At 40.2% G+C, this 12,765-nt stretch overlaps 1 protein-coding gene across 4 annotated transcripts in view; it reads left to right on the top strand.

The window, feature by feature from the left end:
* The first annotated feature begins 774 nt into the window (after positions 1-774).
* Positions 775-12,765, top strand: part of PTGR2 (prostaglandin reductase 2) — a 28,567-nt gene continuing 16,576 nt past the window's right edge. Inside the window, exons 1-2 of one of the 4 annotated variants that reach the window (XM_010588736.3) lie at positions 775-893; positions 7,399-7,483. In XM_010588736.3, the coding sequence (XP_010587038.1) occupies positions 7,447-7,483 (37 nt within the window). In that variant the 5' untranslated portion in view covers positions 775-893; positions 7,399-7,446. The other 3 variants (XM_003408756.4, XM_064292736.1, XM_010588737.3) reach the window with 3 other exon arrangements.

The raw sequence follows: 12,765 nt of genomic DNA on the forward strand, positions 1-12,765 counted from the left end.
AACAGAATGAAACATTGCCTGGTCCTGCATGAGCTTCACAATCCTTGCTACGTTTGAGTCCACTGTCGCAGCCACTACGTCAATCCATCTCACTGAGGGTCTTCCTCCGTCAAGCGGACCCTTCACTTTACCAAGCATGATGGCCTTCTCCAGGGACTGGTCCCTTCTGATAACACGTCCAAAGCATGTAAAACAACGTCTCCTCATCCTCACTTTTAAGGAGCATTCTGGCTGTACTTCTAAGACAGATTCGTTCGTTCTTCTGGCAGTCCGTGGGATATTCAATATCCTTCGCCAACACAACTCAAAGGTGTCAATTCTTTGGTCTTGCTTATTCATTGTCCAGCCTTCGCATGCATAGGAGGCGATTGAAAACACCCTGGCTTGGGTCAGGGCACCTTAGTCCTCAAAGTGACGTCTTTGCTTTTTAACATTTTAAAAGAGTTTTTTTGCAGCAGATTTTCCCAATGCAACGCCTCCTTTGATTTCTTGGCCTCGGAGAGAAGTCCATAAAAAGAATAAAATTCTTTAGAGGAATGCTAGAAGTGAACCCACTGATCAAAGGTGAACGATATGCTCTTTGGGTCCTAACAGTAGCGAGGCCATAGGGCACCACTCCCACTTAATTTATTTTTGCACTTTGCCCAGCCGAGTGACTTAGTCTTTGAAGCTCCGCGCTCTCCCTGTCTCTCACGGAGACGTTGATAGACCAGTAGTCGTCCATTAACTTTGAAATCCCGCCCCTGGAGGAGGAGAGGGCAAAGAGCGGAGGCCTACTCGTGCGCATGCGTACTGCGGTCGACGGGCGGAGGTCGTGCGAAGGACTGGGGTCGTGGGGCGAGTTCCGCGCAGCCTGACAAATCGCGCGAGATTTTACCCTGAGTTCTGCGACTGTGAGTGAGGCGCGAGAGGTCGCTGGCGGCGACGCTGGGGCTGGGGGTCCCGAAGCTGTTTGCGTGGTGAGGAATGACTCTAGGGTGACCTCCAGGCTTCCTTCGGGAGCTATCGGGGACGTTGACGTTATTCCCTAAGATAGTTGGTTTAGGAGGTGCTTGTGGAGAAGTAGGGGTGTTTGTGTGCGTTGTAGATTTTACAATTTTGGGGAGTGAGCAACCTTAAATTGGACATTTTGCGTTTGAGGTGCCTCTGGCGTATTTTTTTAAACGCACTTATTGGGCACTTGCTATGTGCCAGGTGTCCTTGGGCAGTGCACATGGTTAAGCATTGTACAGAGTAAAATCATCACAAAGTTGTAGTAAAGCAAAAAAGATTTTATTTGGCATATGTTCCAAGAGGCAAAGCCGGAGTCCAAAGAATATTACAGAATCATCAGTATATAGTAACATTATAAAAGTGGGTAAAATTATTAAAAGTGTTTCATCTTTTCAGGGATTGGCTAAAAACTGCTGAATCACAGTGGTTCTATATTTTGAATTGTCTTTGTGAATCATTGGTAGGAGTTTCAGTAAGAACAGTCAGGAGTATCTTTATTGGTCCAACAAATCTTATTATTTACTAAATGCTAGTAGAAAAAGGTAAGACAGAGACTCTGCGTGTGCTAAGTATTTGTTTATGTGAAAAAAAAAATTTTTTTTGAAAAGTTCCCTAAAAGATGTTTTCCAAGATTGTTCTAGCTATCGTTTTTATACCTTAGGACCCAGTTGATGTGCCCTTGTAAGTCCACCTCCAGCTGGGTCACATTGTTTATATTCAAGGACAGGGAATAATGGCTCCAATTTTAACTCTTAAGTCAGCACTGGGCTGCTGACCTGAAGGATGGCAGTTTGAATCCACCCAGAGGTGTCTTGGAAGAAGGGCCTGGTGATCTGTGTCTGAAAGATCACAGCCATTGAAAACCCTCATGCAACTGATTTGGTTTTTCTTTTTTTATGGGCCAGGTACAGGGGATGGAGGTAAATCATTGAACGAAACAGACAAATTCTTATCCTCTTGGCATATGCAACCTGGGAAGATAGCCTGAAACTCAGGGGTGTAGATGCAGAGTTCCCATATGTGGTTGACAGTGGGATCCATGAGAAAAGGTGAGGTCATTGAAAAAGGGAGGAGTCACAAGGAATCCCGCACTTAAGACTTGGAGCAAGATAAGAAGGAAAAGAGAAGACTAAGAGAGGAGAGCAACTGGCAGGGGGGAGGAGAAAATCTAAAAGAATCAGGAGTCGAATAGTTATAGCCAAGCCACGGTCACAGTCAGTTGTAGCAGAATAACTGAACAGGATAAAGATAGAGCAGTAATGTATTGAAAAATGTTAGAAGCTCATGTTATGGAGATGGTATATATTGTGCTTAAGGGTATGCCTTCTGGGGTTGTTCTTACTGGTTGTGTGACCTTAGGCAAGTTATTCATCCTCACTGGGCCTCTCTTTCCTCATTCATAAAATGGGGGCAATGACAGTACCAATCTCATAGGGCCTTTTGGGGGAGGGGTTAAGCAAGATAAAGCAGTTAGTCCAGTTCCTGGCACTTAGGAACATTCAGAAAACAGGTGGCTCCCACTTGGTAAGTAGAACCAGGACACGTACTTTGCTCTTCGTAGTTCAGCCCTCTTTGCCTTATACTAGGCTGCAAGGTAGATACTCAACACACTCTGGCATCAGAACAAATTCTCCAGTTGAACAATGACTTAGTATTATTTTTGGAATATACTTAGCCACACCAGTCAGGAAATGATTTGCTTAATTAATGTCTCTCAATAAGTAAAGACTTGAGGTTTTTTTTCCCCCCGCTTAGGATGAATTCGACACCTCCCTATTCAGATCTGGTGGTGCAGTGGTTAAGAACTTGGCTGCTAGCCGAAAGGTCAGTAGTGTGAATCCACCAGCCACTCCTTAGAAGCCCTGAGGAGCAGTTCTCCTTTGTCTTATAGGGTTGTTATAAGTGGGCATCAACTTGACTGCAAGAAGTCTGGTTTGGTTTTTGGTTTCCAGATCTAGAACTTGGTATATGATATTTTAGATGTTAATTTTGTGACTAATCAAGTTCTTTGTGTTGTTTGTTGTGCCACTGAGGACTGTTGTGTGATTAGCCTACATTATTGTAGTATTTACACTTAAAAGATGGAGAGAAGTTTTCGTGCTGATAAGCATCATTTGGACAAATCTACAATGTACATATTTTAAAGAAATAAAACATACATTGAAAGCAATTAAAAAAGAGGCAAAAATCAAGCTTCTTTTATTGAAAATTTTTCCATCATGATACTATTAATTACTTTTTAAGGACAGTTATCATTGGGCCCAGCATCAATTTATATATATTTAGCCCTACCAGACATTATTGACTTCTTGATGTGATAAAATAGGGTGCACACAGCACCACCTTTAAAGATTCTTGCATAAAAAAAAATTGAACCTGAAACTAATGAAGCTTCTAGATCTAATTACCAATCTCACAGGGAAGTGGGAAGATAGAAGAACAATGTAAATGACACTGTGGGGGAAGCAATCAGGATATTCTACAGGCAAAGGAATTGGATGAAATAAAAGGAGATGAGACTTTAGTAATAAATATACCACTTAACAAAATGCAGTATGTGGACCTCGAACCTTGATTCAAATGAACCAACTACAAAAAGATGTCTTTGAGACAATCAGGGAATTTGAATATGCACTGGTTTTTACTAGGTATTAGATGGTACTAAGGTATTATCTGTACTATTAATTCTGTTAGGTGTGATAAAGGCACAGTGTTTGTATTTAAAATAATCTCTTATCAGAGATGCATAACTAAAGGATTTTTGGGTGAAACAGATGTCTAGAATTTGCTTTAAGGGGAAGCTAGAAAGTGTAGTTTTTTGGCTGGGAGTATTATATCCAGCCACTACCAGGTCTGTAAAGTTTGTCATACTTTGGTGGCTTGCTTGTTGCTATGATGCTGGAAGCTATGCCACTAGTATTTCAAATACCAACAAGGTCACCCAGGTGGACAGGTATCAGCAGAGTTTCCAAACTAAGACAGACTAGGAAGAAAGACCTGGTGATCTACTTTTGAAAATTATCAAGTGAAAAACCCAATGGATCACAACAGAATATTGTCTGATAGGGAACATCTAGCTCAATTGGTGTAACACAGTCTATAAAGAAAATGTTCTTGGCTCTGCTTTGGTGAGTAGCATCTGGGGTCTTAAAAGCCTGTGACTGGCCATCTAGGATACTCCACTGGGTCTCACCCCTTCAGGAGCAAGGAATAATGAAGAAAACTAAAGATACAAGGGAAAGATTAGTTCACAGGACTAATGGGCCACATCTACCACAGTCTCCACTAGAATGAGTCCAGTACAACTAGATGGTGCCTGGCTACCACCACTGACTGCTCTGACAGAAATCACAATAGAGGGTCCTGGACAGAACTGGAGAAGAATGTAGAACAAAATTCTAACTCAGAAAGACCAGACTTGCTGGCCTGACAGAGACTGGAGAAACCCTGAGAATATGGCCCCTGGATACCCTTTCAGCTCAGTAATGAAGTCACTCCTGAGGTTCACCCTTCAGCCAAAGACTGGACAGGCCCATAAAACAAAACAAGACTAAAGGGGCATACCAGCCTAGGGGCAAGGACTAGAAGACAGGAGGGGACAGGAAAGCTGGTAATAGGGAACCCAAGGTTGAGAAAGGAGAATAATGACATGTCCTGGGGTTGTTAACCAATGCCATAAAACAATATGTGTACTTACTGTTCAATGAGAAGATAGTTCTGTAAACCTTCATCTAAAGTACAATTAATAGAAAAAAAGAGGAATATTGTCTGATACAGTGTTGGAAGATGAGCCCTCTAGGTCGGAAAAACACTCAAAATATATAGTGGTTACAACAATGGATGATCGTGAAGATGGCACAAGACCAGTCAATGTTTTGTTCTGTTGTATGTGGGGTCACCATGAGTCAGAATCAACTTGACAGCATCTACCAACAATTGTGTCCAGAAGAAGAGAATGAATATTGGGGGTAACTAGCTATTTCTGTCACAACCTGTAAGATTATAAATATATACATTACAAAAAGTAAGGAAGCAAAAGAGAATTCAGTCCCATATTCTTCAGTCTATTTTATTGAATGTTTCTCGTGTCAGACATTTAATTCCAAATTAGGGGCAGAATTCCCCTCCTCTAGGAAAGAAAGTACCTGCAGGAGAGTTAGACATCACTGTATGATTGTATATGTAAAAGCTATTTGGGAGTTTGTGGGGAAATAGTGGAAAGAATGAGAAGATGTGAGATTTGGGATGAGGAAATTTGTGTTTCAGCCCCAACTGCTCTGTAATATTGAGCACAAATTCTTCTGTAAAGTGAGAATAGTATATATTTACCTATATAACTCTCATAAGGGATAAATAATGGAATCTATGGGAGTGTTTTCTGTAAATCAATCATCTTCATATAACTATTAAACAATATTTTTAAAAATCCCATGATGATTAGTATTTTGGGAATTCTGTATAAACCTCAAGCCTGTATAGGATACTCAGGTACTATCTAGGTTATAGAGAAATATGACAAGATTCAAGGATCCTTGGAGTTTAAAAACCAATTGAGGGGTAGAATACATACCAGAAGCAAATGGATTTGTAAGTGGTTGTCACATATATAGTATAAGTGTGCTGATGTATAAAATCTTTACATTTAGAAATGATGCTGTTATGGATTGAATTGTGTCCCCCAAAAATGTGTATCAGCTTGGCTTGGGCATGATTCCCAGTATCGTGTGGTTTTGCACCATTTTGTGATCTGATGTGATTATCCTGTGCTGTAAATCCTAACCTCTACAACGTTGATGAGACAGGATTAGAGACAGATATGTTAATGAGGCAGGACTCAATCTACAGGATTATGTTGTGTTTTGAGTCACTCTCTTTTGAGACATAGAAGAAGCTAGCAGAAAAGAGGGAGACCTCGTGCCACCAAGAAAGAAGAGTTGGGAACGAGTGCATCCTTTTGACCCGGGGTCCCTGCGTTGAGAAGCTGCTAGATCAGGGGAAGATTGATGACAAGGACCTTCCCCCAGAATCCACAGAGAGGGAAAGCTTCCCCCTGGAGCCGGTGCCCTGAATTCGGACTTTGAGAGAATAAACTTCTGTTTGTTAAAGCCATCCACTTGTGGTATTTCTGTTACAGCAGCACTAGATAACTAAGATAGATGCTAAGGGCTAAGTATATTGCAATATTGTAAAAAATAAGTAATACTGTTTTTTCTTTGGCTTTCTCAATGTCACTAAGTATTAAAGATCGTAAAGCAAAATATCTAGTGAGAGACGATAGACATGCCTTCTCATTAGATATTGAAATACATCAACTAATTTAATAATAAATTAATTTTAAAAAGGATATTATTTGGTTAAGTTCATTGCCGTTGAGTTGATTCCAACTCATAGCGACCCTATAGGACAGAGGAGAACTGCGCCATTGGGTTTCCAAGGAGCACCTGATGGATTCAAACTGCCAACCTTTTGGTTAGCAGCTGAACTCTTAACCACTGCACAACCGGGGTTTCCATTATCTGCTTTGTATGTTAAACTATATAGGATGGAAATTTTTGTATAGCAGTTAAGAGTTGGCTCTGGACTGTCAGCTTGGTTTAACTCTCAGCTCGACCACTTTGGGTAAGTACTTACGCCCTCTAAGGCTCAGTTTCCTTGTCTATAAAATGGGGAAAGTAATAATACGGTTGTTAGGAGATTAAATGAGAGAATAAAGTACAACAGTGCTTGGCACATAGCACCACTCACTATGAGTTTGTTCTCATTTTTACTGATGGATGAAGTGAGCAAAGGGACTTTCCCCAAGTCAGATACTGCCAGAATCAAACCTTAATTTAGCTCAAACCCAGAATAAATTGATTTAGTTATTTGACCATTCCATATTACAGAATTTCTTATGAGATAAGGATTTTAAAGCCTTTGATTTATTCTTTTATAATCAGCAAAACTATTAAGAAATTTCCATTTTGATAAATGAATAAAAGAATCTTTGAAAATTCGGTAACATCTCAGTTAACCAGCTAGCATTTTTATTTTGCCTCTAGATTAATTGACCAGCTCTGGAGGAATATATTAAGGTGTTTTCTTTTAATCAAGCCACAGTAGGAGAATTAATCATGATAGTATGAAGATGAATGTGCTCGAATTATCTGAGGCCAAAGAACGTTTTGCCCCAGGTAGTCTTCAACTAACTCATTCTTGTTAGCCAAGAATTCTAAGTAGATTTAGTTTTTCTTCATCCATTTGCTTCAGAAGGCAGACTTTGACAGGATGATATATCTTTTTTGGGTCCTAAATATGATTTTTCCTCTCTTCATTTGGAAACACAAAATGGTTCTTTTTTATTTTTAAATTATTGAATATTTAAAAACTGTCTTGTAATTAAAAAATTTTTTTTTCTATTTATAGGAATTGTTTTGTGCAGAAATCTTGTGAGACCCCTCCACAAATAGGGTGATGATTGTGCAAAGAGTGGTATTGAATTCCCGACCTGGTATGTATTTGTGATGAATGAACAGCTGTGGGTCTTTGATGATTATTAATGCCAGTGGAGGAATATAAAATAATGTGATGTCATTGTGGTAAATCAAGGTAGTAAGACGTTAACACTAATAAAGCGATTAGAAGAAATCTCTTTAAACAATGTAATATGCAGTTTTTCAGATGATGACTTACCAAGGCTATTTGTTGAAGAGGAGATAGTAGGTATTCTAGAGTAATTGTAACATTTAAATATGTAGCTTTTGTTTTTTCTTTACATTAGGTATCATTGATTCTTAAAATTTGCTTTTCCATTTCATGTGAAAAGTACTGATTATGCTCCTGCTGACATCTAACCGAAATCATAGAAGCATAGGTCTGAAAGTAACCTGAGAGGTTTGGACCCATTGCTGTGTTCCAGCCTTGATTTTGCTGCTCACCTAGGCTGTGACTTGGAGAAGTTACTTAACTTTTCTGAACTTCAGTTTTATTTTTTAATTGTGCTTTAGGTGAAAATTTTCAGCGCAAGTTAAATTCTTATACAAAAATTTATACATCTATTGTTACGCAACATTAGTTGAAATCCCTACAATGTGATACCATGCTCCCCTTTTCCACCCTGGGTTTCCTGTGTCCACTCAATCAGTTCCTGTCCATTCCTGTCTTCTCATCCACCTCTGGACAGGAGCTGCCCACTTGGTCCCGTGTGTCTGCTTGAACTAAGAAGCAGTCTCATCACGAGCACCATTCTGTGCCTTATAGTCCTGTCCCATCTTCGTCGGAAGAGTGGGCTTTGGGAATGTTTCCAGTTCCAGGTTAACAGAGTGTCCAGGAGCCATGGCTTTGGGGGTTCCTGCAGTCTCAGTCAGACCATTAAGTCTGGTCTTTTTACGTGAATTTGAGTTCTGGCCCGCACTTTTTCCCCGCTCTGTCAGGGACTCTCTGTTATATTCCCTGTTAGGGTGGTCATTAATCATAGCCAGGCACCATCTAGTTCTTCTGGTCTCAGGCTGATGGAGTCTTTGGTTTATGTGGCCCTTTTGTCTCTTGGGCTAATATTTTCCTTGTGTCTTTGGTATTCTTCATTCTCCTTTGCTCCAAGTAGGTTGGGACCAACTCATTCATCTTAGATGGCCACTCAAGCTTTTAAGACCCCAGACACCACTCACCAAAGTGGGGTGCAGAACATTTGCTTAATAAACTTTCCTATGTCAGTTGACCTAAATGTGCTCAGAAACCATGGTCCCCAGACCCAGACCCAGCCTCAAAGTGTTTGGTTGTGTTCAAGAAACTCCTTAGCTTTTGCTTTTGTCCAGTTGTGCCGACTTTCCCTGTATTGTGTGTTGTCCTTCTCTTCACCTAGGATGATTCTTGTCTACTATCTAGTTAGTGAACCTCAGTTTTAATGAAGTGAAGATTTGGATTAAGATCTTTACATTGTATTCTCATTCTTACAAATGTGATGGTTCTGTGAATTGGAAGTTTGCTTGTACATAATTGAAGAAGACTCCACTTTTAGTGATAACATTTTTGTTACACATTTTTCTTGTCAAACCTTAAGTTTTCTAATTTCCGAAATTTTTAAAACTTATTAAAACAAAAGCCATATTAAGCCAATAATAGAAATTGATTAAAGTTTATTTAATATACAATTTGTAAATCAGGGTAACATTTCTGACTAGAGGCTCAAAAATGTTGCAAAGAAAGATCTTTCAAAGATTCTTATACCCCAGCTATTGCTGGTAATTATACATTGCCACACATCTGTCAGTTTGTCATACTGTAGGGGGTCCTGCATGTTGCTGTGATGCTGGGAGCTATCCCACCAGTATTCAAATACCAGTCGGGTCACCCATGGCAGGCAGGTTTCAGCTGAGCTTCCAGACTAAGACAGGCTAGGAAGAAGGACCTGGCAGTCTACTTCTGAAAAGAATTAGCCAGTGAAAACCTTATGAATAGCAGTGGAATGTTGTCTGATATAGTGCCAGAAGATGAGCCCCTTAGGTTGGAAGGCACTTAAAATATGACCGGGGAAGAGCTGCCTCCTCAAAGTAGAGTCAGCCTTAATGACATGGTTGGAGTCAGGCTTTCAGGACCTTCATTTGTTGTTGTGGCTTGACTCAAAATGAGAAGAAACAGCTCCAAACATCAATAAATAATCGGAACCTGGAATGTAAGATGTATGAATTTAGGAAAATTGGAAATCATCAAAAATGAAATGGAACACATAAACATTGATATCCTATGCATTAGTGAGCTGAAATGGACTGATATTAGTCATTTTGAATCGGACAATCGTATGGTTTATTGTGCTGGGAATGACAACTTGAAGAGGAATAGCATTACATTGATCATCAAAAAGAACGTTTCAAGATCTGTCCTGAAGTACAACGCTATCAGTATATGCCCCTTGTATATGCCTACAAGGAAGACCAGTTAATACAACTATTATTCAAATTTATGCACCAACCACTAAAGCCAAAGATGAAGAAATTGAAGATTTTTACAAGCTTCTGCAATCTGAAATTGGTGGTGCATGTAATCAGGATGCATTTATAATTACTGGTGATTGGAATGCGAAAGTTGGAAACAGAAGAAGGATCGATAGTTAGAAAATATGGCCTTGGTGATAGAAATGATGCTGGAGATCACATGATAGAATTTTGCAAGACCAATGACTTCTTCATTGTGAATACCTTTTTCAATAGCATAAAAGGCGACAATACACATGGACCTCACCAGATGGAATACACATGAATCACATTTACTACATCTGTGGAAGGAGGCAATGGAAAAGCTCTATATCAGTCAGAACAAGACCAGGAGCCAACTGCGGAACAGAGCATCCGCATCAATTGCTCATATGCAAGTTCAAGTTGAAACTGAAGAAAATTAGAACAAATCCGCGAGAGTCAAAGTACAGCCATCTCAAGGATAGATTCAACACGTTGAACACTAATGACTGAAGACCAGATGAGATGTGGAATAACATCAAGGATATCATATATGGAGAAAGTAAGAGGTCATTAAAAAGACAGGAAAGAAAAAAAGACCAAAATGGATGTCAGAAGAGACTCTTTAACTTGCTCTTGAACGTTGAGTAGCTAAAGCAAAAGGAAGAAATGATGAAGTAAAACAGCTGAACAGAAGATTTTGAAGGGTGGCTCTAGAAGACAAGGTATTATAATAATGTGTGCAAAGACCTGGAGATAGAAAACCAAAAGGGAAGAATGTGCTTGGCATTTCTCAAGCTGAAAAAACTGAAGAAAAAATTCAACCCTCAGGTTGCAATGCTGAAGGATTCTTCAGGGAGAATATTAAACGATGCAGGGAGCATCAAAACAAGATGGAAGAAATACATAGTCATTGTACCGAAAAGAATTGGTCGCCATTCAACCATTTCAGGAGGTAGCATATGATCAGAAACTGATGGTATTGAAGGAAGAAGTCCAAGCTGCACTGAAGGCATTTGCAAAAAACAAGGCTCCGGGAATTGACAGAATGCCAATTGAGATATTTCAACAAATGTATGCAGCACTGGAAGTGCTCACTCTTCTATGCCAAGAAATTTGGAAGACAGCTGCCTGGCCAGCCGACTGGAAGAGTTCCATATTTATGCCTTATTCCCAAGAAAGGTGATCCAACCGAATGCGGAAATTACCAAACAATGTCATATGCAAGTGAAATTTTGCTGAAGATCATTCAAAAGCAGCTGCATTAGTGTATCGATGGGGAATTGCCAGAAATTCAAGCCAAATTTAGAAGAGGATGTAGAACGAGACAAATCATTGCTGATGTCAGATGGATCCTGGCTGAAAGCAGAGAATACCAGAAAGATATTTACCTTCGTTTTATTGACTATGGTAAGGAATTCAACTGTGTGGATCGTAAAAAATTACGGATGACGTTGTAAAGAAGGGGAATTTTAGAACACTTTAGTTGTGCTCATGAGGAACCTTATACAGATCAAGAGGCAGTCATTCGAACTGTGTGGCATACTGTGTGGTTTAAAGTCAGGAAAGGTGTGCGTGAGAGTTGTATCCTTTCACCATACCTATTCAATCTGTATGCTGAGCAAATAATCCAAGAAGCTGAACTGTATGAAGAAGAACATGGCATCAGGATTAGATGGAGACTCATTAACAACCTGTGTTATGCAGATGACACAGCCTTGCTCTCTGAAAGTGAAGAGGGCTTGAAGCACTTACTGATGAGGATCCAAGACCACAGCCTCGGTATGGATTACACCTCAAAACAAAGAAAACAAAAATCCTCACAACTGGACCAATAAGCAACATCACGATAAATGGAGAAACGATTGAAGTTATCAGGAATTTCATTTTACTTGGATCCACAATCAATACCCATGGAAGCAGCAGGCAAGAAATCAAAAGACAATTGCATGGGCAGATCTCCTGCGAAATACCTCTTTATAGTGTTGAAAAGCAAAGATGTCACCTTGAAGACTGAGGTGCACCTGACCCAAGCCTTGGTGTTTTCAGTCGCCTCATATGCATGTGAAAGATGGTTAATGAATTAGGAAGACCAAAGAAGAATTGACACTTTTGAGTCATGGTGCTGGCGAAGAATATTGCATATACCATGGAATGCCAAAAGAACAAACAAATCTGTCTTGGAAGAAGTATAGCCAGAATGCTCCTCAGGAGGAAGGATGATGAGACTGTGTCTCACATTCTTTGGACATATTATCAGGAGGGATCAGTCCCTGGAGAAGGACATCATGCTTGGTAAAGTAGAGAGAGGGTTACTGAAAAAGAGGAGGACCCTGAACAAGATGGATTGACACAGTGGCTGTGCAACTATGGCTCAAGCATAACAATTGTGAGGATGCACAGGACAGGGCAGTGTTTCATTGTGTTGTACATAGGGTCACTATGAATCGGAACTAACTTGACGGCACGTAACAACAACGACGACAACAAGAACGTATTACCCAATAAGCAAGGTAAGCACATGCTTAGGGCATCAACAAAACAGGGACACCAGTTGTCCAAAGCAAAGACCCGTAGATGTTAAGCAAACAGGACACAAGGAGAACGAGCTCTGCAGTGGAAGGAAACTAGCAGGGCACTAAATGAAATAGATACCAGCTCTAGTGCCTCAGAATATGCCTGCCAGAAATACAGTTCATGCAGTCAGGAGGGTGCCCACGTGCAAGGTTGTTTACGCTATGAGGCCCCTACCACTTCAACACCTTCATTGATACCTGTCTCCTATGGTCCCCTCCCGTGTAATTGAAACTCCTTATCTCAGATCTGTTGGGAGGTAGGGGTG

This window comes from Loxodonta africana, chromosome 10, assembly GCF_030014295.1.
Source record: "Loxodonta africana isolate mLoxAfr1 chromosome 10, mLoxAfr1.hap2, whole genome shotgun sequence".
NCBI classification, from domain to species: domain Eukaryota; kingdom Metazoa; phylum Chordata; class Mammalia; order Proboscidea; family Elephantidae; genus Loxodonta; species Loxodonta africana.